Raw genomic sequence first — 23,542 nt, 5'->3', positions numbered from 1 at the left:
AGACATATCAAAATGGTAAAAAATAATGTTAATTTGGTATAAAGCGGTTATCTTAATATTAAAAACAGAGTTTTAAAAAAAACACGGAATCTTTAGCTTCACATCATAGAGCAGGGTCGCTTGCCACTGTCTGCCCTGTGTATGCTTAGGACTTTGAAATTATACAACAGAATTTGATGTGGTTTTTTTTTAATGGATGAATTGATTCAGGAGGAAGGTTTGTATATGTAATACATGCACAATATAGTAAAGACATTAACTGTTTACAGGTTTCTAAGGTGATGTGTAAACGCTAGCTGAGCCCTACGAGAGAGATCATAATTTTTTATAAATAAAAAAAAACCGCCTTCAAAAATGAACTAAAAAGAAAAAAATAATCAGTTACATCCATATCCAATTTACGATTTTTTAATCACCTCTCAAAGTCGGTGCCGACATTGCTAATATAGGTACATAATACATAATACAAAAACTAAATCTATTTATTGTATAGATGACACCATTAGACAAACCTTACTATCGATACAAATTAAATGATTTCAATACAGGAATTTATTTACTTTGTTGGCACCGACTTCAAAAGGTGATTAAAAAATCGTAAATTGGATATGGATGTAACTGATTATTTTTTTCTTTTTAGTTCATTTTTGAAGGCGGTTTTTTTTTATTTATAAAAAATTATTTAATGCTTTTCAGTGTTGTTTTGTTATTTATAATTACAATTGGTAGTGTTTGTCATTCACTTTATTATACTCAGTAAATTTCGGCTTTCGACTCTAAACATAACTCAACGCCGTTTCAATACGATGTGGACTGCAACTCAAATTAAGCGTTACCTAAGTTACAATAGCCTAATGTTAACTGCTCATCGCCAATTAGACAATACCATTTTTCCCGATGCAATGCCGTTAATCATTGAGGAATTCTCCTGGTAGTCCACCATCAGCTAGACTTCATCATAGGCATGTTTACTAACATCAATTGCTTGGCGACTATCTTAAAGAAATAGAACTAAACCCGTAAAATAGTTACTTACTAATAGGTTCTGATTACCAGTTTTGGTCTTCATCATCAGTTCCACTTCATCAAATGTCACTTTTTGTGAGCATATGGCCAAGGCACTTTGAATAAAATCGAAATCACTATAGGTGTGCCTATAAAATTTGAGGAGTCCCCTCGATTTCTCCAGGATCCCATCATCAGATCCTGATCTCCTGACAATGGGACCACCTGTAAAACATGCCCTTTCAAACAAAAAAAGAATTGTCAAAATCGGCCCAGCCATCTTCGAGTAATTCGGTAACATACATAAAAAATAAAAAAAAAAAAAAAAAAAAAAGGCCCCGACGAATTGAGAACCTCCTCCTTTTTTTGAAGTCGGTTAAAAATAATGTACTACAACATTGTAAATCTTAAAAAGATCTTCAAAAAGTCTTCCATTATCATAGTCATTATCCTTTACTTTTTACAAGAAATAATGGCTTATGTGCGAAGCTATTTTAAGCAACACATCGTTAACCCATATCTAATTAAGTACTTTGAATACATTGTGCATTTAACATAGATAAATATGTAGGTACCTTTAAGGTATGTAATTCAGACTAATATTTTCGAAGACATTATAGATTTTAAATGCGGAGACATAGCGGTTTGTACATAACAAAAATTGAAGAGTGTTGTAAGATTTTCTGTAGTATATTAAGCATCAGCTATGCACCCGTGCGGGGCTGGGGCGGTTTGTTAGTATTTCTTAAATCTTAAATCGAATTCAAATGTGGAATGACTGGAAATGGGAAATCAAATGCATGTTATAAATACTCAAATGGTTAATGCTTCATGTTATACCGTCATGTACTATCTTAAAATACTTTTCTAGTGGCTAGTGGTGGATTTTGATTTGGAAAACGATAACATTAATTTAAAATGTACCGCACAGATTGAGATTGATATGCAGAATATTCATCTATTGATTGGACAACTAGCTATTAATGCTTTTAGCAATTCACTTATGGTGATTTAAAAATGGCTTCATTTAGGTGGGAACCTAATCCATTGGCAAAATTTCTTTCTGTTGAAGGTTTTAAACAATGCCGCCGGAAATGATGCCTGCACAGCACTGCATTGTTATGAGCTCCATGAAGTTTCTCCTTGTTACCAGCTACATTACCTAAAAGCGCCGTGGAATACTATAAGATCATTACACTTATTACACTTTTTTTTATCAGTATGTTTTTGTTGAAACTCGTCAATTGAGAATCCGGCAAGATTCCAGCAACAACAGATAGATGTTGAATCAGCCAACCAGCCAAGCCGGTAAGAGCAGCAAAGCCATTACTATCTAACTTGCGTAAAATTTTGCCAAATCATAAGCCAAACTGTTTAAAGAGCAGAGATTCAATTTTATTTGGTCCTGTACTTCCCTGTGCCCCATCTTATTCACAAATAACAAAACTAATAATAGTATGTTGCTAGTAAAGTAAAGTAGGGTTAGCTATATCTGAAATCAGTGGGGGGAGCTCGAAAGAAGACGAGGGATATATTTTAATAATTTGATTCTTACAATATAACCACGCATTTGCAAATAACACGAAATATTTCAGCTTCACAACGTTGTTGCTCGTGAAAATAAAACTCATTACGCAGCAGCCTATATCTTCAATATTATAAGTTTTGACGAACTTCGTGGTCGAGTGTACACCGATTTTCATTGGTACGCCACTCCGAGGTCCCGGGTTCGTTTCCTGGCCGAGTCGATGTAGATTATCATTAGTTTTCTATTTTGTCTTGGGTCTGGGTGTTTGTGGTACCGTTGTTACTTATGATTTTCCATAACACAAGTGCTTTAGCTACTTACATCGGGATCAGAGGAATGTATGTGATAATGTCTCATATTTATATAAGTTATCTTTTACTGAACAACAAATGTTAAATCCAAGGTTCTTAAGTTATTAGATGTCGGTATTATTAAATAATAAGTCAAATTATGCGTCCCTGGTTATTCTAGTAAAAAGAAAACGGCAATAGGCTATTGTATCTATCGTGCTGATTATCATCCCCTGACGCTACTATTATAAAAGTACATAAGATTATTTGCCAAATTTTGATATTTAGATTTTAAAGTAAGACGGTAAAAGATATTTTACGAGGAATCATCATTATCCACCTCAGTGTCATTATGAATATCTGCGTGTTCTGTTTGGCTAAACGAATACACCCTTAGTATTAATGCGAATGAGCAATAACATAGTAAATCCAATTCGCTGTACACTAAAGTCACAAATTTTGAGTTTTAAGTAACATTTCATCAAATGGGATCCTTGATTTCTTAAATCAAACTCAAAATAAATTTTATTCAAGTAGGCTTTTACAAGCACTTTTAAAATGTCATTTTACAATTGAGTGAAGCTACCCCCGGTTCGGAAAGTAGATTCTCAGATGATTCATTACCATACCTTCAATTGATTTGGATTTCGTTATAAAAATGTTAGTACAGATACCACAAATATTGATATATGCATTTATAAAAATAGAGATTCAGTGAGCCGGCACGTGTAAGTAGTGCTGCTGAGGTTGACACGAAATCGATATGAATCGAAGACTTACATATATTCAGAATTCTATACGTATAGGAATCGAAGCCGTGGTCTATGAGAGATACAGACGGGTCAGGAGCATAAAGGGTTTAAGGGATACGACAATTTTGCGGGGCTGATTCTGTAAAGTCTGCGACCCTATCTTAGTGTAGCTCCTTTATCTGACAGTATAAGCAAATCAAATAACCATGATTGATTTTACTTGTGTGCTAATCAACATAACGTACCCCATTGTGGGAGCAATTGTTGCAGGATGGCCGATTGTAACGCCACGCTATATGCAAAGCCGGGTCGAGTAGAACAAAGCCAGCCAAGCTAAAGCCAAAGCCAAAGCCAAAGCCAAAGCCAAAGCCAAAGCCAAAGCCAAAGCCAAAGCCAAAGCCAAAGCCAAAGCCAAAGCCAAAGCCAAAGCCAAAGCCCAATGCCAAAGCCATAGCCAAGCCGAGCCAAAGCCAAAGCCAAAGCCAAAGCTAAAGCCCAATGCCAAAGCCATAGCCAAGCAAAGCCAAGCCAAGCCAAGCCAAGCCAAAGCCATGCCACGACTATTAGCGACGACACATCCGATTATACATTGAGGGGATTGAATACCCGAACCATTCCTTACGGAACGTCATTCGCTAGTTTATGCTACGGAGCCTGTTGCCGATGACAACTGTAGTAACAGAAAAGAAAAGAGGGACGTCGCTATAGCAACGGAAAAACATTATAGAAGAGAGTTGTAAGAAATATAAAGGACGAATAATAAAAAATATGTATAACATTGTAGTTATTATTACCTTCCGCTTCAATTTATTTAAAAACAAGTATCAATTAAAATCTATCTTTTTCTTTTGTTTTATAAAAACGATTAATAATAAAATAATTTAAATACTTAATATTGCCTGTGTGTAATCTTTAAGCTCAGATTATTGCTAAAATATTTTATTGATTATAAAATATATTTTACTTTGTTACAAATCTTAAATATGGACGCTAAAGTTTGTATGTGTACACCATTCAAATTCAAATTCTTTATTTGTAAAATTTTTGAAAACAACAAAAATTTCGCCACTAGGCATACAAATATAAATTGGTACACATTATTACTTTACATCAATTGAAATATAAAAAAATAATTAACTGCTAAAACATAAAAAAAACAATAAGATAAAGGTTTTACATAACAATATAAATAAAATTTTAACAAAAAGAAAAACCGACTTCAAACAAAACACTATTTTAAAACAAATGAATATGCACGAAAAAGTAATAAAAATAATTGCGTATTCAACGCATTTTTTAGAGTCTTCCTAAGTTAAATGAAATGAAAAATATTAGACTACTTAAAAGTCGATTAACGATTATATCATGTAGTTATAGTTATTGGTATATTTGGAGCCGGTGTCAGCCACGGTGCCCTTGCCCCAACAATCAAAAGAAAGAAGCGATACGAGCCCCTTGATTGATCCAGTATATTATTGTGTAAAAGGTAATTTGTAAAAAACATATTTGTTAAAGTATTCTCGTATTGTTTTTTGATAGATATACTGCAGGATTTTATTGGCTGACACCGACTCCAAATATAACAATAATTATAACTACATGATATAATCGTTAATCGACTTTTAAGTAGTCTAATATTTTTCATTTCATTTAACTTAGGAAGACTCTAAAAAATGTGTTGAATACGCAATTATTTTTATTACTTTTTCGTGCATATTCATTTGTTTTAAAATAGTGTTTTGTTTGAAGTCGGTTTTTCTTTTTGTTAAAATTTTATTTATTTTTTGATTTTAAGTGAAGCTGATGTTGACTAACTAATTTTTTTTTAATATGGATAGATTAAGCGTTCCGTTTATATGAGTCAGAAACTACTTCGAGGATAATTTCAAAGGAAACTTGCGAATAAAGCAAAAATAGACTTTCGAAAATGCGGATTTAATACGTCACGCGGCGTGAACTACAAGGATCCCTCGAAAGAGCTGTAATCGAACTCAGCAAAAAAACTTTGAAAAAGACCAACTATATTTCGTACATCATATGACATCACATCACATACACAAAATTTGATTAAAGATAGTAAAAAATTCTGCCCCATATCGCACCCTAACTGCGAGCCGTATAGGAGTTCCATCACTACGTAGTAAAAAACAAAGTCGCTTTCTCTGTCCCTATATCTTTAAATCTACGCAACGGATTTTGATGCGGTTTTTTTTAAAAGATAGTGTGATTCAAGGGGAAGGTTTGTGTATATAATACATGAACAATATAGTAAAGAAACACTGATAATTTTAGAAGTTTGCGATGTCGTATATAAACAAATTCTGTAGTATATTTAGTATCAGTATTGCACCCGTGCGAAGCCGGGGTGGGTAGCTAGTTGATTATAATATTCGACTATGATAATTACATAAACATAACCACATTACGGAAGGTGACTCAAATATCCAAATAACCTATAAATAAAAGATTCGACCGAGTATCGCTAACGTGCTCCTCAGAATTGTTCCGTTCCCTTCCGTTCCGTCACTTTGTCATGGATCCTGTGCTCAGAACCTTACCAAACTTTCACCAAATTACCCTTGAAGTATATATTTTATAATAAAAAAAGAATTATCAAAATTGGTTAACGTGATTTTCAGTTATTCACCTATTTGTCGCGCATATACATAATGCAAATTTAAGACTTATGTCGTTTTCACATGGATACCATCATCGGAAAAAAAAATAAAAAAATGGGACCCCACGGGAAGCACTACCTTTCAAACAAAAAAAAAATTATCAAAATCGGTCCACTCAGTGAAAAGTTATGAGGTAACAAACATAAAAAAAAAAAAAAAAAAATACAGACGAATTGATAACCTCCTCCTTTTGGAAGTCGGTTGAAAACCGATATTATGTGCTGAGAGGAAAACATACAGCATTGCTGTGAAGAAGAAGCAGTCGTATATGTCGGAGATATAGTTGGGTTGTCAGCTTCCATTGCAATTAAACGCAGCCATTTCAATATTATTTATTACATGATATTAACAATATTATAAAATTAAGTAAATTCTTCGAAAAAGTGTCAATGCGATGTGTCGTTGCTAAAATATTCACAACTATAACTTTCATAATTATTTATGCCAGTATTGCAAATTCATTCTTGAAATACAGTTTAATATTAAAAATGAATATTTATAAGATTCTTATTCTTAAATACAGCTCTTAATCAAATACAAGTGAATTACTTAAAATAAGTAATATAAACCAACATTTCTATTACATAGTCCGTTATGACACATTATAGGTGGCGCTGTATGACGAATCCACATTTTAGTTTTACTTATTATATTATAGTGTTTTACAAATTTACATAATAAAATAGAAACATTATAAATAAAAATTTTAACAAAAAGAAAAACCGACTTCAAACAAAACACTATTTTAAAACAAATGAATATGCACGAAAAAGTAATAAAAATAATTGCGTATTCAACGCATTTTTTAGAGTCTTCCTAAGTTAAATGAAATGAAAAATATTAGACTACTTAAAAGTCGATTAACGATTATATCATGTAGTTATAGTTATTGGTATATTTGGAGCCGGTGTCAGCCTCGGTGCCCTTGCCCCAACAATCAAAAGAAAGAAGCGATACGAGCCCCTTGATTGATCCAGTATATTATTGTGTAAAAGGTAATTTGTAAAAAACATATTTGTTAAAGTATTCTCGTATTGTTTTTTGATAGATATACTGTAGGGTTTTATTGGCTGACACCGACTCCAAATATAACAATAATTATAACTACATGATATAATCGTTAATCGACTTTTAAGTAGTCTAATATTTTTCATTTCATTTAATTTAGGAAGACTCTAAAAAATATGTTGAATACGCAATTATTTTTATTACTTTTTCGTGCATATTCATTTGTTTTAAAATAGTGTTTTGTTTGAAGTCGGTTTTTCTTTTTGTTAAAATTTTTATTTATTTTTTTGATTTTAAGTGAAGCTGATTTTGACTAACTAAGTTTTTTTAATATGGATAGATTATGAGTCAGAAACTACTTCGAGGACAATTTCAAAGGAAACTTGCGAATAAAGCAAAAATAGAATCGAAAATGCGGATTTAATACGTCACGCGGCGTAAACTACAAGGATCCCTCGAAAGAGCTGTAATCGAACTCAGCAAAAAAACTTTGAAAAAGACCAACTATATTTCGTACATCATATGACATCACATCACATACACAAAATTTGATTAAAGATAGTAAGAAATTCTGCCCCATATCGCACCCTAACTGCGAGCTGTATAGGAGTTCCATCACTACATAGTATAAAACAAAGTCGCTTTCTCTGTCCCTATATCTTTAAATCTACGCAACGGATTTTGATGCGGTTTTTTTTAAAAGATAGTGTGATTCAAGGGGAAGGTTTGTGTATATAATACATGAACAATATAGTAAAGAAACACTGATAATTTTAGAAGTTTGCGATGTGATGTCGTATATAAACAAATTCTGTAGTATATTTAGTATCAGTATTGCACCCGTGCGAAGTCGGGGTGGGTAGCTAGTTGATTATAATATTCGACTATGATAATTACATAAACATAACCACATTACGGAAGGTGACTCAAATATCCAAATAACCTACAAATAAAAGATTCGACCGAGTATCGCTAACGTGCTCCTCAGAATTGTTCCGTTCCCTTCCGTTCCGTTACTTTGTCATGGATCCTGTGCTCAGAACCTTACCAAACTTTCACCAAAGTACCCTTGAAGTATATATTTTATAATAAAAAAAGAATTATCAAAATTGGTTAACGTGATTTTCAGTTATTCACCTATTTGTCGCGCATATACATAATGCAAATTTAAGACTTATGTCGTTTTCACATGGATACCATCATCGGAAAAAAAAATAAAAAAAATGGGACCCCACGGGAAGCACTACCTTTCAAACAAAAAAAAAATTATCAAAATCGGTCCACCCAGTGAAAAGTTATGAGGTAACAAACATAAAAAAAAAAAAAAAAAAAAAAAAAAATACAGACGAATTGATAACCTCCTCCTTTTGGAAGTCGGTTGAAAATGATAATTAACAATATATAATTATTAATTAATATCATTAATATTTTAAAACCATTGCCGATAAATGGTGACATGAGCTCACATCTTCCAAATAATAAAACAATCAAATCTCTATTAATTATTAAAGTCTGATAAATAACATCATCATGTTTACAAATAGCTATTAAAATACATATTTACGTTACTTCGACATTTATCTAATTAAAATATAATAATATAAACGATATCTTAAAATATAAATATCGTTATTTAACAATCATTACCGATAGATGGCGACATGCGCCCATACGGCCATACTGACTCCAGCGCGTCCCCTGCGCTGTTACATGTTATAATATATAAATAAAATTTTAACAAAAAGAAAAACCGACTTCAAACAAAACAGTATTTTAAAACAAATTAAAATGCACTAAAAAGTAATAAAAATAATTGCATATTTAACATATTTTTGAGAGTCCTCCTAGGTAAAATGAAATGAAAAATATTAGACTACTTAAAAGTCGATTTACGATTATATAACGTAGTTATAGTTATTGTTATATTTGGAGCCGGTGTCAGCCACAGGCACACGCTTCAACAATCAAAAGAAAGAAGCGATACGAGCCTCTTGATTGACCCAGTATAATATCGTATAAAAGGTAATTTGTAAGAAACATATTTTCTTAAAGTATTCTCGTATTGTTTTTTGATAGGTATAGTATAGGGTTGGCTGACACCGACTCCAAATATAGCAATAATTATAACTACATTATATAATCGTAAATCGACTTGTAGTCTAATATTTTTCATTTCATTTTACCTAGGAGGACTCTCAAAAATATGTTAAATATGCAATTATTTTTATTACTTTTTAGTGCATTTTAATTTGTTTTAAAATACTGTTTTGTTTGAAATCGGTTTTTCTTTTTGTTAAAATTTTATTTATTTTTTGATTTTAAGTGAAGCTGATGTAGACTAACATTTTTTCTTAATATGGATAGATTAAGCGTGCCGTTTATATGAATCAGAAACTACATACTTCAGGGACAATTTCAAAAGAAACTTTCAAATAAAGCAAAAATAGACTTTCGAAAATGCGGCTTTAATACGTAATACGGCATAAACTACAAGGTACCACCCTCGAATGAGCTGTAATCGACCTCAGTAAAAAAACTTTGCTAAAGAGCTATTCGTATGCTATGTCGTACATCATATACACAAAATTTGATTAAAGATAGAAAGAAATTCTGCCCCAAATCGCACCCTAACTGTGAGCCGTATAATAGGAGTTCTATCACTACATAGTATATAAATAAAATTTTAACAAAAAGAAAAACCGACTTCAAACAAAACACTATATTAAAACAAATGAATATGCACGAAAAAGTAATAAAAATAATTGCGTATTCAACATATTTTTAGAGTCTTCCTTAGTTAAATGAAATGAATAAATTTTTATAAATAAAAAAAAACCGCCTTCAAAAATGAACTAAAAAGAAAAAAATAATCAGTTACATCCATATCCAATTTACGATTTTTTAATCACCTCTCAAAGTCGGTGCCATCATTGCTAATATAGGTACATAATACATACATACAAAAACGAAATCTATTTATTGTATAGATGACACCATTAGACAAACCTTACTATCGATACAAATTAAATGATTTCAATATAGGAATTTATTTACTTTGTTGGCACCGACTTCAAAAGGTGATTAAAAAATCGTAAATTGGATATGGATGTAACTGATTATTTTTTTCTTTTTAGTTCATTTTTGAAGGCGGTTTTTTTTTATTTATAAAAATTTATTTACTGCTTTTCAGTGTTGTTTTGTTATTTATAATTACAATTGGTAAACATTCTTATTCTTATATATAATAGTTGTTCATAAAGAATCCCATTATTTGTCTTTCGACTCTAAACATAACTCAACGCCGTTTCAATACGATGTGGACTGCAACTCAAATTAAGCGTTACCTAAGCTACAATAGCCTAATGTTAACTGCTCATCGCCAATTAGACAATACCATTTTTCCCGATGCAATGCCGTTAGTCATTGAGGAGTTCTCCTTGTAGTCCACCATCAGCTAGACTTCATCATAGGCATGTTTACTAACATCAATTGCTTGACGACTATCTTAAAGAAATAGAACTAAACCCGTAAAATAGTTACTTACTAATAGGTTCTGATTACCAGTTGTGGTCTTCATCATCAGTTCCACTTCATCAAATGTCACTTTTCGTGAGCATATGACCAAGGCACTTTGAATAAAACCGAAATCACTATAGGTGTGCCTATAAAATTTGAGGAGTTCCCTCGATTTCTCCAGGATCCCATCATCAGATCCCGATCTCCTGACAATGGGACCACCTGTAAAACATGCCCTTTCAAACAAAAAAAGAATTGTCAAAATCGGCCCAGCCATCTTCGAGTAATTCGGTAACATACATAAAAAATAAAAAAAAAAAAAAAAAAAAAAGGCCCCGACGAATTGAGAACCTCCTCCTTTTTTTGAAGTCGGTTAAAAATATTAGACTACTTAAAAGTCGATTAACGATTATATCATGTAGTTATACTTATTGGTATATTTGGAGCCGGTGTCAGCCACGGTGCCCTTACCTCAACAATTAAAAGAAAGAAGCGATACGAGCCCCTTGATTGATCCAGTATATTATTGTATAAAAGGTAATTTGTAAAAAACATATTTGTTAAAGTATTCTCGTATTGTTTTTTGATAGATATACTGTAGGGTTTTATTGGCTGACACCGACTCCAAATATAACAATAATTATAACTACATGATATAATCGTTAATCGACTTTTAAGTAGTCTAATATTTTTCATTTCATTTAACTAAGGAAGACTCTAAAAATATGTTGAATACGCAATTATTTTTATTACTTTTTCGTGCATATTCATTTGTTTTAATATAGTGTTTTGTTTGAAGTCGGTTTTTCTTTTTGTTAAAATTTTATTTATTTTTTGATTTTAAGTGAAGCTGATGTTGACTAACTAATTTTTTTTAATATGGATAGATTAAGCGTTCCGTTTATATGAGTCAGAAACTACTTCGAGGACAATTTCAAAGGAAACTTGCGAATAAAGCAAAAATAGACTTTCGAAAATGCGGATTTAATACGTCACGCGGCGTAAACTACAAGGATCCCTCGAAAGAGCTGTAATCGAACTCAGCAAAAAACTTTGAAAAAGACCAACTATATTTCGTACATCATATGACATCACATCACATACACAAAATTGGATTAAAGATAGTAAGAAATTCTGCCCCATATCGCACCCTAACTGCGAGCCGTATAGGAGTTCCATCACTACATAGTATAAAACAAAGTCGCTTTCTCTGTCTCTATATCTTTAAATCTACGCAACGGATTTTGATGCGGTTTTTTTTAAAAGATAGTGTGATTCAAGGGGAAGGTTTGTGTATATAATACATGAACAATATAGTAAAGAAACACTGATAATTTTAGAAGTTTGCGATGTGATGTCGTAAATAAACAAATTCTGTAGTATATTTAGTATCAGTATTGCACCCGTGCGAAGCCGGGGTGGGTAGCTAGTTGATTATAATATTCGACTATGATAATTACATAAACATAACCACATTACGGAAGGTGACTCAAATATCCAAATAACCTATAAATAAAAGATTCGACCGAGTATCGCTAACGTGCTCCTCAGAATTGTTCCGTTCCCTTCCGTTCCGTTACTTTGTCATGGATCCTGTGCTCAGAACCTTACCAAACTTTCACCAAATTACCCTTGAAGTATATATTTTATAATAAAAAAAGAATTATCAAAATTGGTTAACGTGATTTTCAGTTATTCACCTATTTGTCGCGCATATACATAGTGCAAATTTAAGACTTATGTCGTTTTCACATGGATTCCATCATCAGAAAAAAAAATAAAAAAAAATGGGACCCCACGGGAAGCACTACCTTTCAAACAAAAAAAAAATTATCAAAATCGGTCCACCCAGTGAAAAGTTATGAGGTAACAAACATAAAAAAAAAAAAAAAAAAAAATACAGACGAATTGATAACCTCCTCCTTTTGGAAGTCGGTTGAAAACAAAGTCGCTTTCTCTGTCCCTATATCTTTAAATCTACGCAACGGATTTTGATGCGTTTTTTTTTAATAGTGTTTTTCAAGGGGAAGGTTTATGTATATAATAAATGAACAATATAGTAAAGAAACACTGACAATTTTAGAAGTTTGCAATGTGATGTCGCAAATAAACAAATTCTTAAGTATATTTAGTATCAGTATTGCACCCGTGAGAAGTCGGGGCGGGTTGCTAGTTGATTATAATATTCGATTATGACAATTACATGAATATAACCACGTTCCGGAAGGTGATTCAAATATCCAAGTAACCCATAAATAAAAGATTCGACCGAGTATTGCTAACGTGCTCCTCAGAATTGTTCCGTTCCCTCCCGTTCCCTTAATTTGTCATGGATCCTGTGCTCAGAACCTTACCAAACTTTCACCAAACTACCCTTAAAGTATATCCTTTATAATAAAAAAAAGAATTATCAAAATTGGTTAACGTGATTTTGAGTTATTCACCTATTTGTCGCGCATATACATAATGCAAATTTAAGACTTATGTCGTTTTCATACGGATACCATCATCGGAAAAAAATTAAAAAAAAATGGGACCCCACGGGAAGCACTACCTTTCAAACAAAAAAAAATTTATCAAAATCGGTCCACCCAGTAAAAAGTTATGAGGTAACAAACATAAAAAAAAAAAAAAAAAAAAATACAGACGAATTGATAACCTCCTCCTTTTGGAAGTCGGTTGAAAAACGCGATTCAAGTCTAGTTAATTGTGTAGAACAATTAAAAGGTGATTTTAATTTTAAAAATATAACAGATACTTACGTTATACTTTATATAACAATGATAAAATAGTTATGCCCTCCATACAGTTCATATAGATTTTAATTTTACTGCAGTTTGAACGTTTAATGAAAGTTATAAAAGATATGTTCGTTTTAGAAATTAATATAACGCACTGATATACAAGTATTACAATTGGTTGTTTACTGAAACAGCATAAAAAAACTATAAGGCAAAGACCAATGGAATTATAATTTGTAATAGATGTTCCCGACGTTCTATCAAAATTTCCGGAACGTGGTTATATTCATGTAATTGTCATAATCGAATATTATAATCAACTAGCTACCCACCCCGGCTTCGCACGGGTGCAATACTGATACTAAATATACTACATACAGAATTTGTTTATATACGACATCACATCGCAAACTTCTAAAATTATCAGTGTATCTTTACTATATTGTTCATGTTTTATATACACAAACCTTCCCCTTGAATCACACTATCTTTTAAAAAAAACCGCATCAAAATCCGTTGCGTAGATTTAAAGATATAGGGACAGAGAAAGCGACTTTGTTTTATACTATGTAGTGATGGAACTCCTATACGGCTCGCAGTTAGGGTGCGATATGGGGCAGAATTTCTTACTATCTTTAATCAAATTTTGTGTATGTGATGTGATGTCATATGATGTACGAAATATAGTTGGTCTTTTTCAAAGTTTTTTTGCTGAGTTCGATTACAGCTCTTTCGAGGGATCCTTGTAGTTTACGCCGCGTGACGTATTAAATCCGCATTTTCGAAAGTCTATTTTTGCTTTATGCGCAAGTTTCCTTTGAAATTGTCCTCGAAGTAGTTTCTGACTCATATAAACGGAACGCTTAATCTATCCATATTAAAAAAAATAGTTAGTCAACATCAGCTTCACTTAAAAGTAAAAAATAAATAAAAATTTTAACAAAAAGAAAAACCGACTTCAAACAAAACACTATTTTAAAACAAATGAATATGCACGAAAAAGTAATAAAAATAATTGCGTATTCAACATATTTTTTAGAGTCTTCCTAAGTTAAATGAAATGAAAAATATTAGACTACTTAAAAGTCGATTAACGATTATATCATGTAGTTATAATTATTGTTATATTTGGAGTCGGTGTCAGCCAATAAAACCCTACAGTATATCTATCAAAAAACATTACGAGAATACTTTAACAAAATGTTTTTTACAAATTACCTTTTATACAATAATATACTGGATCAATCAAGGGGCTCGTATCGCTTCTTTGTTTTGATTGTTGGGGCAAGGGCACCGTGGCTGACACCGGCTCCAAATATACCAATAACTATAACTACATGATATAATCGTTAATCGACTTTTAAGTAGTCTAATATTTTTCATTTCATTTAACTTAGGAAGACTCTAAAAAATATGTTGAATACGCAATTATTTTTATTACTTTTTCGTGCATATTCATTTGTTTTAAAATAGTGTTTTGTTTGAAGTCGGTTTTTCTTTTTGTTAAAATTTTTATTTATATACTATGTAGTGATGGAACTCCTATACGGCTCGCAGTTAGGGTGCGATATGGGGCAGAATTTCTTACTATCTTTAATCAAATTTTGTGTATGTGATGTGATGTCATATGATGTACGAAATATAGTTAGTCTTTTTCAAAGTTTTTTTTGCTGAGTTCGATTACAGCTCTTTCGAGGGATCCTTGTAGTTTACGCCGCGTGACGTATTAAATCCGCATTTTCGAAAGTCTATTTTTGCTTTATTCGCAAGTTTCCTTTGAAATTGTCCTCGAAGTAGTTTCTGACTCATATAAACGGAACGCTTAATCTATCCATATTAAAAAAATTAGTTAGTCAACATCAACTTCACTTAAAATCAAAAAATAAATAAAATTTTAACAAAAAGAAAAACCGACTTCAAACAAAACACAATTTTAAAACAAATGAATATGCACGAAAAAGTAATAAAAATAATTGCGTATTCAACATATTTTTTAGAGTCTTCCTAAGTTAAATGAAATGAAAAATATTAGACTACTTAAAAGTCGATTAACGATTATATCATGTAGTTATAATTACTGTTATATTTGGAGTCTGTGTCAGCCAATAAAACCCTACATACACAACAACAACAACAACAACAGCCTGTAAATTCCCACTGCTGGGCTAAAGGCCTCCTCTCCCTTTGAGGAGAAGGTTTGGAACATATTCCACCACGCTGTTCCAATGCGGGTTGGTGGAATACACATGTGGCAGAATTTCTATGAAATTTGTCACATGCAGGTTTCCTCACGATGTTTTCCTTCACCGCTGAGCACGAGATGAATTATAAAGACATATTAAGCACATGAAACAGCGGTGCTTGCCTGGGTTTGAACCCGCAATCATCGGTTAAGATGCACGCGTTCTAACCACTGGGCTATCTCGACTCCCACTGGGCTATCTCGACTCCCTACATAACCCTACGTATATCTATCAAAAAACAATACGAGAGTACTTTAACAAATATGTTTTTTACAAATTACCTTTTACACAATAATATACTGGATCAATCATACATGTTGGGGCAAGGGCACCGTGGCTGACACCGGCTCCAAATATACCAATAACTATAACTAAATGATATAATCGTTAATCGACTTTTAAGTAGTCTAATATTTTTCATTTCATTTAACTTAGGAAGACTCTAAAAAATATGTTGAATACGCAATTATTTTTATTACTTTTTCGTGCATATTCATTTGTTTTAAAATTGTGTTTTGTTTGAAGTCGGTTTTTCTTTTTGTTAAAATTTTATTTATGTTCAATAAGTTACCAGTTATGACCAACGCTATGAACACAGACCAAATAAATGAACTTGAGTTATTCATTTACATTAATTTATTTGACATCTATTGGAATTTTAATTGGATTACAACTGAAAAAAGTTAGCATGTGCATTTTGAAGCCCTTCTGGTATTCAATTTCACATTGAAGATTATGCGTAAAGACCTATGGGTTTTAGGTCATATTTTTGACTCAAAGTCAGAGAGTTACAGTCTGTGACTACTTTAAATTATCGATCATGAAGAAAATATCGAAAGTTTCATTACCTTTACCACAGCAAGAGACTCCAGTTCATAACAATAATATATACTGTCTGTTTAAAGGTCTTGTACTAAATTTATATTATATTTAATCATTAAATTGACATTCCTCTTTTATATTTTTATGTCTTGGATAGTTACGAGCCTGACTTTTTCTTAGATTTGGCTTTGTAGTGGCATCTATATTAATATTATAAATGTGAAAAATGTTGTCTGTCTTTCGCTCTTTTACGACCAAACCGCTGAACCGAATTTCATGAAATTTGGACTACTAGTTTTCTCTAATCTTACCAAGACATTCAATTTTAGTTTTAGGAAAGTAACATTTGGAAATATCAAAATTATCATACCCATCTATTGTTTTACGAATTTATAACCAATCGTCTCCAGTATATTAAGAAATAGTTATACTTTTTGCTAATGATAATAACGTTAATGGTGCTATGCTTAATAGATGAACAATACTTAATTAATACTTCTGGAGGAGTTACGTTCATTACTTTGACGCCGGTAACAATTTTCTCAAAATGGCTCTTACGATGATAGTAACTACATTCAGTAATCTTAGCGTTTCTATAACAACCACTAAGGTTGGAATTACTATTTAATTGCAATCAATGTGAGCTAGGCTTAGATGAATTTTTATCTCTACAATCGCGTGACAAATGATTCGGCAATTGAAACATATAACGTGATCCTTTAAAGAACTCTAAACAACAGATAATTTTTTAGAATCGTTGTATTTACTTTCTTTATTTTCTATTTTACGTTTTCTATACGTTTTAAAAATCGACACTAATTTGGGGAGCGCCTCGTGTGCACTTCTCAACAACTCAAATCCCAATAAACTAAAATACTACGAAATACCTGTGATCGGTGCATCTACCACCCCGACATCGGAAGCTCCTGGTCGAACTCTCTAGTAGAGCGTCCAGGCTGTTGGAGTATATTCGTAGCTGCAGCACGTCACCTGGTCCGAAGTGTAGTTGCGCCATTTTTGCACATCATCCGCGTACCGGAACTCTTCACCAGAAGTATAGATCAGCTCCTGCTTCACCTGCTAACACATTGTTGAGTGCAGCGACCAGGTGTCTTGGCTCGTCTTCTCAATTGCAGAATAGCCTTCATTCGAGCTTCGTGTGGCGGAATATTCAATTTCATAACGATTTCATCAACATTAGCGCACCAGTCCCTGATGTCATGTGATCTCTCATCAGGGTTCAACGGCGGTATATAAAAGTCATGGTTCGCCGCAAAGGCACGGTCTCTGCTGTTAAAGTTGCTCTTGCAGCGCTTGTCGCAGCTGTCTTCGTAATAAATGTAAGAAGACCCATAACTTGTTCCATAGTAAATGTTGGCTCATCCGGAGGTCTTGAAGAGTTTGGGGGCTTGTGATCCCACCGCTGCTGTCGGAGATATAGTTGGGTTGTCAGCTTCCATTGCAATTAAACGCAATTCCATTCCATTTCAATATTATTTATTACATGATATTAACAATATTATAAAATTAAGTAAATTCTTCGAAAAAGTGTCAATGCGATGTGTCGTTGCTAAAATATTCACAACTATAACTTTCATAATTATTTATGCCAGTATTGCAAATTCATTCTTGAAATACAGTTTAATAATAAAAATGAATATTTATAAGATTCTTATTCTTAAATACAGCTCTTAATCAAATACAAGTGAATTACTTAAAATAAGTAATATAAACCAACATTTCTATTACATAGTCCGTTATGACACATTATAGGTGGCGCTGTATGACGAATCCACATTTTAGTTTTACTTATTATATTGTAGTGTTTTACAAATTTACATAATAAAATAGAAACATTAAAATGATAATTAACAATATATAATTATTAATTAATATCATTAATATTTTAAAACCATTGCCGATAAATGGTGACATGAGCTCACATCTTCCAAATAATAAAACAATCAAATCTCTATTAATTATTAAAGTCTGATAAATAACATCATCATGTTTACAAATAGCTATTAAAATACATATTTACGCTACTTCGACATTTATCTAATTAAAATATAATAATATAAACGATAACTTAAAATATAAATATCGTTATTTAACAATCATTACCGATAGATGACGACATGCGCCCATATATACTTACTTTAATCTGTGGTCGATTGTTACCTTTCTCAACTTAGTTCACCTGAATGACACCAGGTGGCGTTAGTTAACCAGCAAGTGCGCGGGAACTGGCGCCATGTTCCCTCATAGTCTTCACCAGGAAGTACTTTCTGCAATGCTGTATGTTTTCCTCTCAGCACATAATATCGGTTTTATTGTTATGTAAAACCGTTATATTGATGTGCCTTCCGGAAAACATACAGCATTGCTGTGAAGACGTGTTTGTTATCTGCTGGTGAAATATGTATTGTATAAGCACAACGCTATGATGAAATTGATTGCTAACGATATGAATAAATTAAAAACGACTGAAATGTAACGATACATTTTAATGACTTTAAATTTTTTTGAAAGATACAATATATATTATATTATTACATTGTTCCATTTACTATCATAACTTTAGCAAAATTATAGAGAATTAATTGAGATCAGAGACTTGACAATTAATAATTAAATTGATACAAAAATAAAATATTGTTTTCTTTCCAATACTTATTGTGCAAACAAATATTACTCATTAAAATTATTATCAATTGTTTATAAGTATTTTTTATATAATATATTATAAATAAAAAATCAATTGGCTCTAAATGTTTTGAAAAAAGAGTTATTATTAACTTTAGATTCTATTATACGACAGTAATGGTTAAAGAATGTACTGGATGATCTCCAGTTTCCACGTGACAATATCTCATCAATCGATTGGTTATCTAACCACCCTAAGGAAGCTACCGCTGACCTACAGCTTCCCGGAGGTGCCCTAATACCACTGTCCTGAAGAAGTGTACGCACCCAATTTCCGATTACAGTTCGAGAGGCAGCCTTAACGTTACCATTAACAGTAATGAAAAGGTTATTTAAATTGCTATTGCTAGTTAACCGCCTAGTTTGTGAGTGATAAGTGCTTTAACTAAGGTGACGGGACATATATTTTGATCATCATGTTTAGAGAGTTTCCATGGAGATTGGCGATAACTGTGAGTGTCCGTTTTAGACCCAAAAGCCGGTATTAAAATGATGCTATCTCCATTATCCTGGAAACTCTCTGTAGAAATTTTTAAAAGAGTTAGATCGTGGATTCTTCGTCCCGAGGCTAGCAATAGAACTGCTGCTGTCCTTCGTGACAAGTCGAATAAGGTGTTCTTAGAGGGGTTAGCTGACAGCCAATTTAGAACAATTCGAGGATCCCATGTAAATGGTCTCTTTATGGCTTTAGGTTTAACAGTTCCAATCGCTTTAAGGACATGTTCGATAAAAAAATCGGAAAATGTTGGTTGTTCAACATGGGGCCCACAAAATGTCATAATTGCTGATTTGTGCACCAGGATCGTGCTGTAAGCTAAATTTTCTTTTAGAAAAAGGTGTATTAGAAATCTAGCTATATCGGTAGACTGGGGAGTTTTTGGGTTCACGCGTGAACTAGCGCACCAAGTTAACCATCTCTTTATAGCAGGAAAATAGGTGGTAAGTGTTGATTGTCGCCAACTCTTTCTTAACAATTCTTTTTCTTCTACAGCCCAGTTTTTTATTTGTTCGCCCCACCCCCAATTTTCCAGACTTTCAGTGCTAATCTCTGCACTAGTGGAGGAGGTTGCGACGTCGTCACATCTATAAGCACTTCCGAGAGATTCTGTAGCTCGTGTGGTGGTTCTAGAGCCCTCGATTTCAGGTCCTGTAGCCAGAACACCTGAGGCCAGTCTGGGGCCACTACAAGTCCCCTTGGCGTTGTTCAGATGTGTTAAGACCCTGGGTAATAGGCTGGGAGGCGGAAAAACCCAGGCGATCCGGTAATTCCAAGGTCTGCTGAAGGCGTCTGTATAACATGCCGATCGATCTTTGCAGTCTATCGATACGTAGTTTCGTACAACAGCTGTATTTTTTGACGCGAACAGATCTATTTCGGGATGCCCCCATTTTTGGAAGATTTTCTCTGTTGCAATGTGTATCAGGTGCCATTCCGCCGGGTTCTTTCCTCTTGATAGCCTGTCCGCAATTATATTGTACCTCCCCGGGAGGTAATAAGCTGACAGCGTTATTTCGAATTTGTCCGCCAGTTGGAGAAGTTTGAACGTCAGTTCCAACAACGCTACGGACTTGGTTCCGCCTTCTTTTCGGATATACGCTATCAATGTTCGATTGTCTGACTGAATGAGTACATGTGATTTTTCTAATGCTTTTAAGTTCATTTTGATAGCAGCGAAAACGGCGAATAATTCTTTTTTGTTGCTGTGCCACCTCTTTTGGTAGAGTGACCAGCTTCCTGACATAATTTTCCCATCCAGTTGAGCACCCCAACCCACATCTGAAGCATCCGTTGCCAGGAAATGGGTAGCCGGTTTTTTGTGTATTGGTAACGAGTGATGAGTGGCTCCGCGCCACCACATCATCTCTCGGTAAACGTTCTGAGGGACACGATGTACTTGACGTGGTAGTCTCTTGTCGAAGCGTCGCAAGAAGATTTGGGAATTGCGACACTGTAGTCTGCCCCGTGGGATGACAAAACTGGCAAAGTTCAGCTGCCCCAAAATTGTTTGTAATTGTCGTAAACTCATGTGTTGCTTTTTTGTAATGTGTTCTAGGGCGCTGTTGATGCTGCTTACTTTTTGGTTTGGTAAGACCATCTTGTTCTTGTCCGTTAGCCAACGTATCCCTAGATATTCCAAGTCTTGTGTTGGAGTTAGGACCGATTTCTGAAAGTTCACTTTCCAACCCAACTGTTCCAAGTGTCTTACGGCTTCCGCAGCCTGAAAACCTAACTTGGTTCGATCTTGGTGCACCAGAAGAAAGTCGTCTAGATAGACTAGCACTCGACAATCTTTCGCACGCAGGGTCTCCGCGACCCAGCATGTAATGGAAGAGAAAAGGTGCGGAGCAGAAGCTAGACCAAAAGGCAGGCACGTCATCTCGTAAATACGGTTCTGATAGCTGATTCTGAGGAAGCGTCTGTGTGATTTTGCTATAGGGACATGAAAATAAGCCTGCGAAATGTCGATCTTTATCATCCAGTCTCCTGGCTGGAGAAAATCTGGCACATCTGTATGGGAAATCAAATGAAAGTGTTTCGTTTTTACATATTTGTTTAGTTCTCGGAGATCGAATATGGGGCGCATCGAACCATCCCTTTTCTTCCGGAGAAAAAGTTTGGAGATGAAACTCGGATATTTCTCCCCGACTTCTTGAAGAATATTTTGATCCGCTAGTTCGAGAATTACTTGAGTCATGGCAAGGGATGATTTGGTTGCGTACCGGTCCATTATAATTTTTGTAGGCCAAACAAGGGGAGGTTTTCTGAATAAGGGTATTCGGGATCCCGTAATTGTCATCATAATAAATTTGTTTGCCTCCAAAGACTGCCATTTGTCTTGGAACTGTACAAGGCGACCCCCCTTGAATGTTTGTGTAGGACAGTCATTTTTTCTTATCTTTGTTACGAAATGGTAAATTTTTAGTTTGCTTGTTGTTGTCAGTTTTGCTTTTGTATGTTTGCTTATTATGTAGTTTCTTATCTGAACTTTGATAATAATTAGACCTGGTAGAATTATAGCTTCTAGATGTTGAGGGTTCATTATGTTTTCTTTTCAAACTAGACTTATCTTTAGGTTTGTATGTCTGTGATTGTGATTGTGACAACCAGTATTGTGGGCCTCCGAGAGACTGAATAAGCGATAGTAGCTTTGTTTTGTCGAAAAGAGATTCTTCGCTAGGTGGAATATTATGAAGAGCAGTTTGTACACTTTTATTAGGTATTTCTGATATGAGTCTTGAACGTCTAACCTCTATACATTCCGCTCGCTTGCCACAAACGATTTGTAGTGTGCGCTCCGAATTTTTATAGGAGGCGGAAGACTCACCAAACGTAGCGCTCATTTTATTAAATAAGTTGTCGCTGTTTAGCTCGCTTGGATTTTTAACAGCCCAGTCTAGTATATCTTGTAAGCCTGATTGCAACAACTCCTTTTGGTATAACAAGGCATTGGTCAGTCCCGCAACAAATAGTTCGGTAGGGGCTAAAAAGTCTCTGCCTTTATTGAGGCAGCATAATTCATCATTGATTTTAAGGTTGCAAAATCCCGGAGATGCAGTAACTTCAGCTAATGCTTTATTATAGCGCACGTGTTGCCATAAGGGTGTGTTAAAATGATGTAACTCTTTAAGTTGTTTTAACCTATTCCCGTCGGCGGGTTTCATACATTTTTTCTCGTCAAACTCAGTCTTATAATTTCCTAGTTCTAGAGTTTTCGTTGACATTGATGGGTTGGTTAAAAAAGAATTAGCATTTTTTACTTGGTCTGAGATCACGTGACTGCCGGATTTGTTGCTATCAGTCCCACATTGTTGATGCATTATAAAATTTGTGAGAAAACTGACCTGGTCATATAACGCGTCGATTCTTGGATCGACCGTTACCTGGGAGTCCCGCCGACGTTTCTTACTAGGCGTACCCTCACTTTCGACATCGTCACTTGAGCTGCTTGAATTCGAGGTATCGTCATCCTGGCAGCATAGATCTTTTTCATTAGAAACTCCGACCGGTATAGGCACATGTGACTCACTAACTTCCGCGGTTTTATTCGGAATACGATCCATAATTTGAAACGTATTCGATTCAAAGTTCGAAAATATACAATATATTACGATTTTGAAAACACTTGACTAATTATTTTTATTTATAAAAATTCACAGAAAACATGAATATTATAAGTAACTGAATCACTTTAAAATTATTTTTTATGAATTTCGACCAACTTGGCAAAAGTACACAACGCTATGAGGGAACA

At 33.8% G+C, this 23,542-nt stretch overlaps 1 protein-coding gene and 1 long non-coding RNA gene across 2 annotated transcripts; one reads left to right on the top strand and one right to left on the bottom strand.

Annotated features, from left to right (window-relative positions):
* The first annotated feature begins 1,390 nt into the window (after positions 1-1,390).
* Positions 1,391-4,351, top strand: LOC124542358. Its single transcript, XR_006967321.1, has 2 exons — positions 1,391-2,313; positions 3,846-4,351. It is a non-coding gene; the product is annotated as an uncharacterized LOC124542358 (long non-coding RNA).
* A 15,288-nt stretch (positions 4,352-19,639) lies between these two features.
* On the bottom strand, positions 19,640-22,018 carry LOC124542139. Its single transcript, XM_047120075.1, has one exon. It carries the CDS (start codon positions 22,016-22,018, stop codon positions 19,640-19,642), a length of 2,379 nt encoding a protein of 792 aa, XP_046976031.1.
* Between the last annotated feature and the right edge of the window lie 1,524 nt (positions 22,019-23,542).

Source organism: Vanessa cardui, chromosome 30 (genome assembly GCF_905220365.1).
Source record: "Vanessa cardui chromosome 30, ilVanCard2.1, whole genome shotgun sequence".
In the NCBI taxonomy this organism is placed as follows: Eukaryota; Metazoa; Arthropoda; class Insecta; order Lepidoptera; family Nymphalidae; genus Vanessa; species Vanessa cardui.
The sequence above is the reverse complement of the archived record's forward strand: the minus strand, read 5'-3'. Positions and strand labels throughout refer to the sequence as shown.

Coding starts and splice junctions, on each gene's coding strand:
- LOC124542139 (XM_047120075.1), bottom strand. CDS start 22,018: ATGGACCGGTACGCAACCAAATCATCCCTTGCCATGACTCAAGTAATT.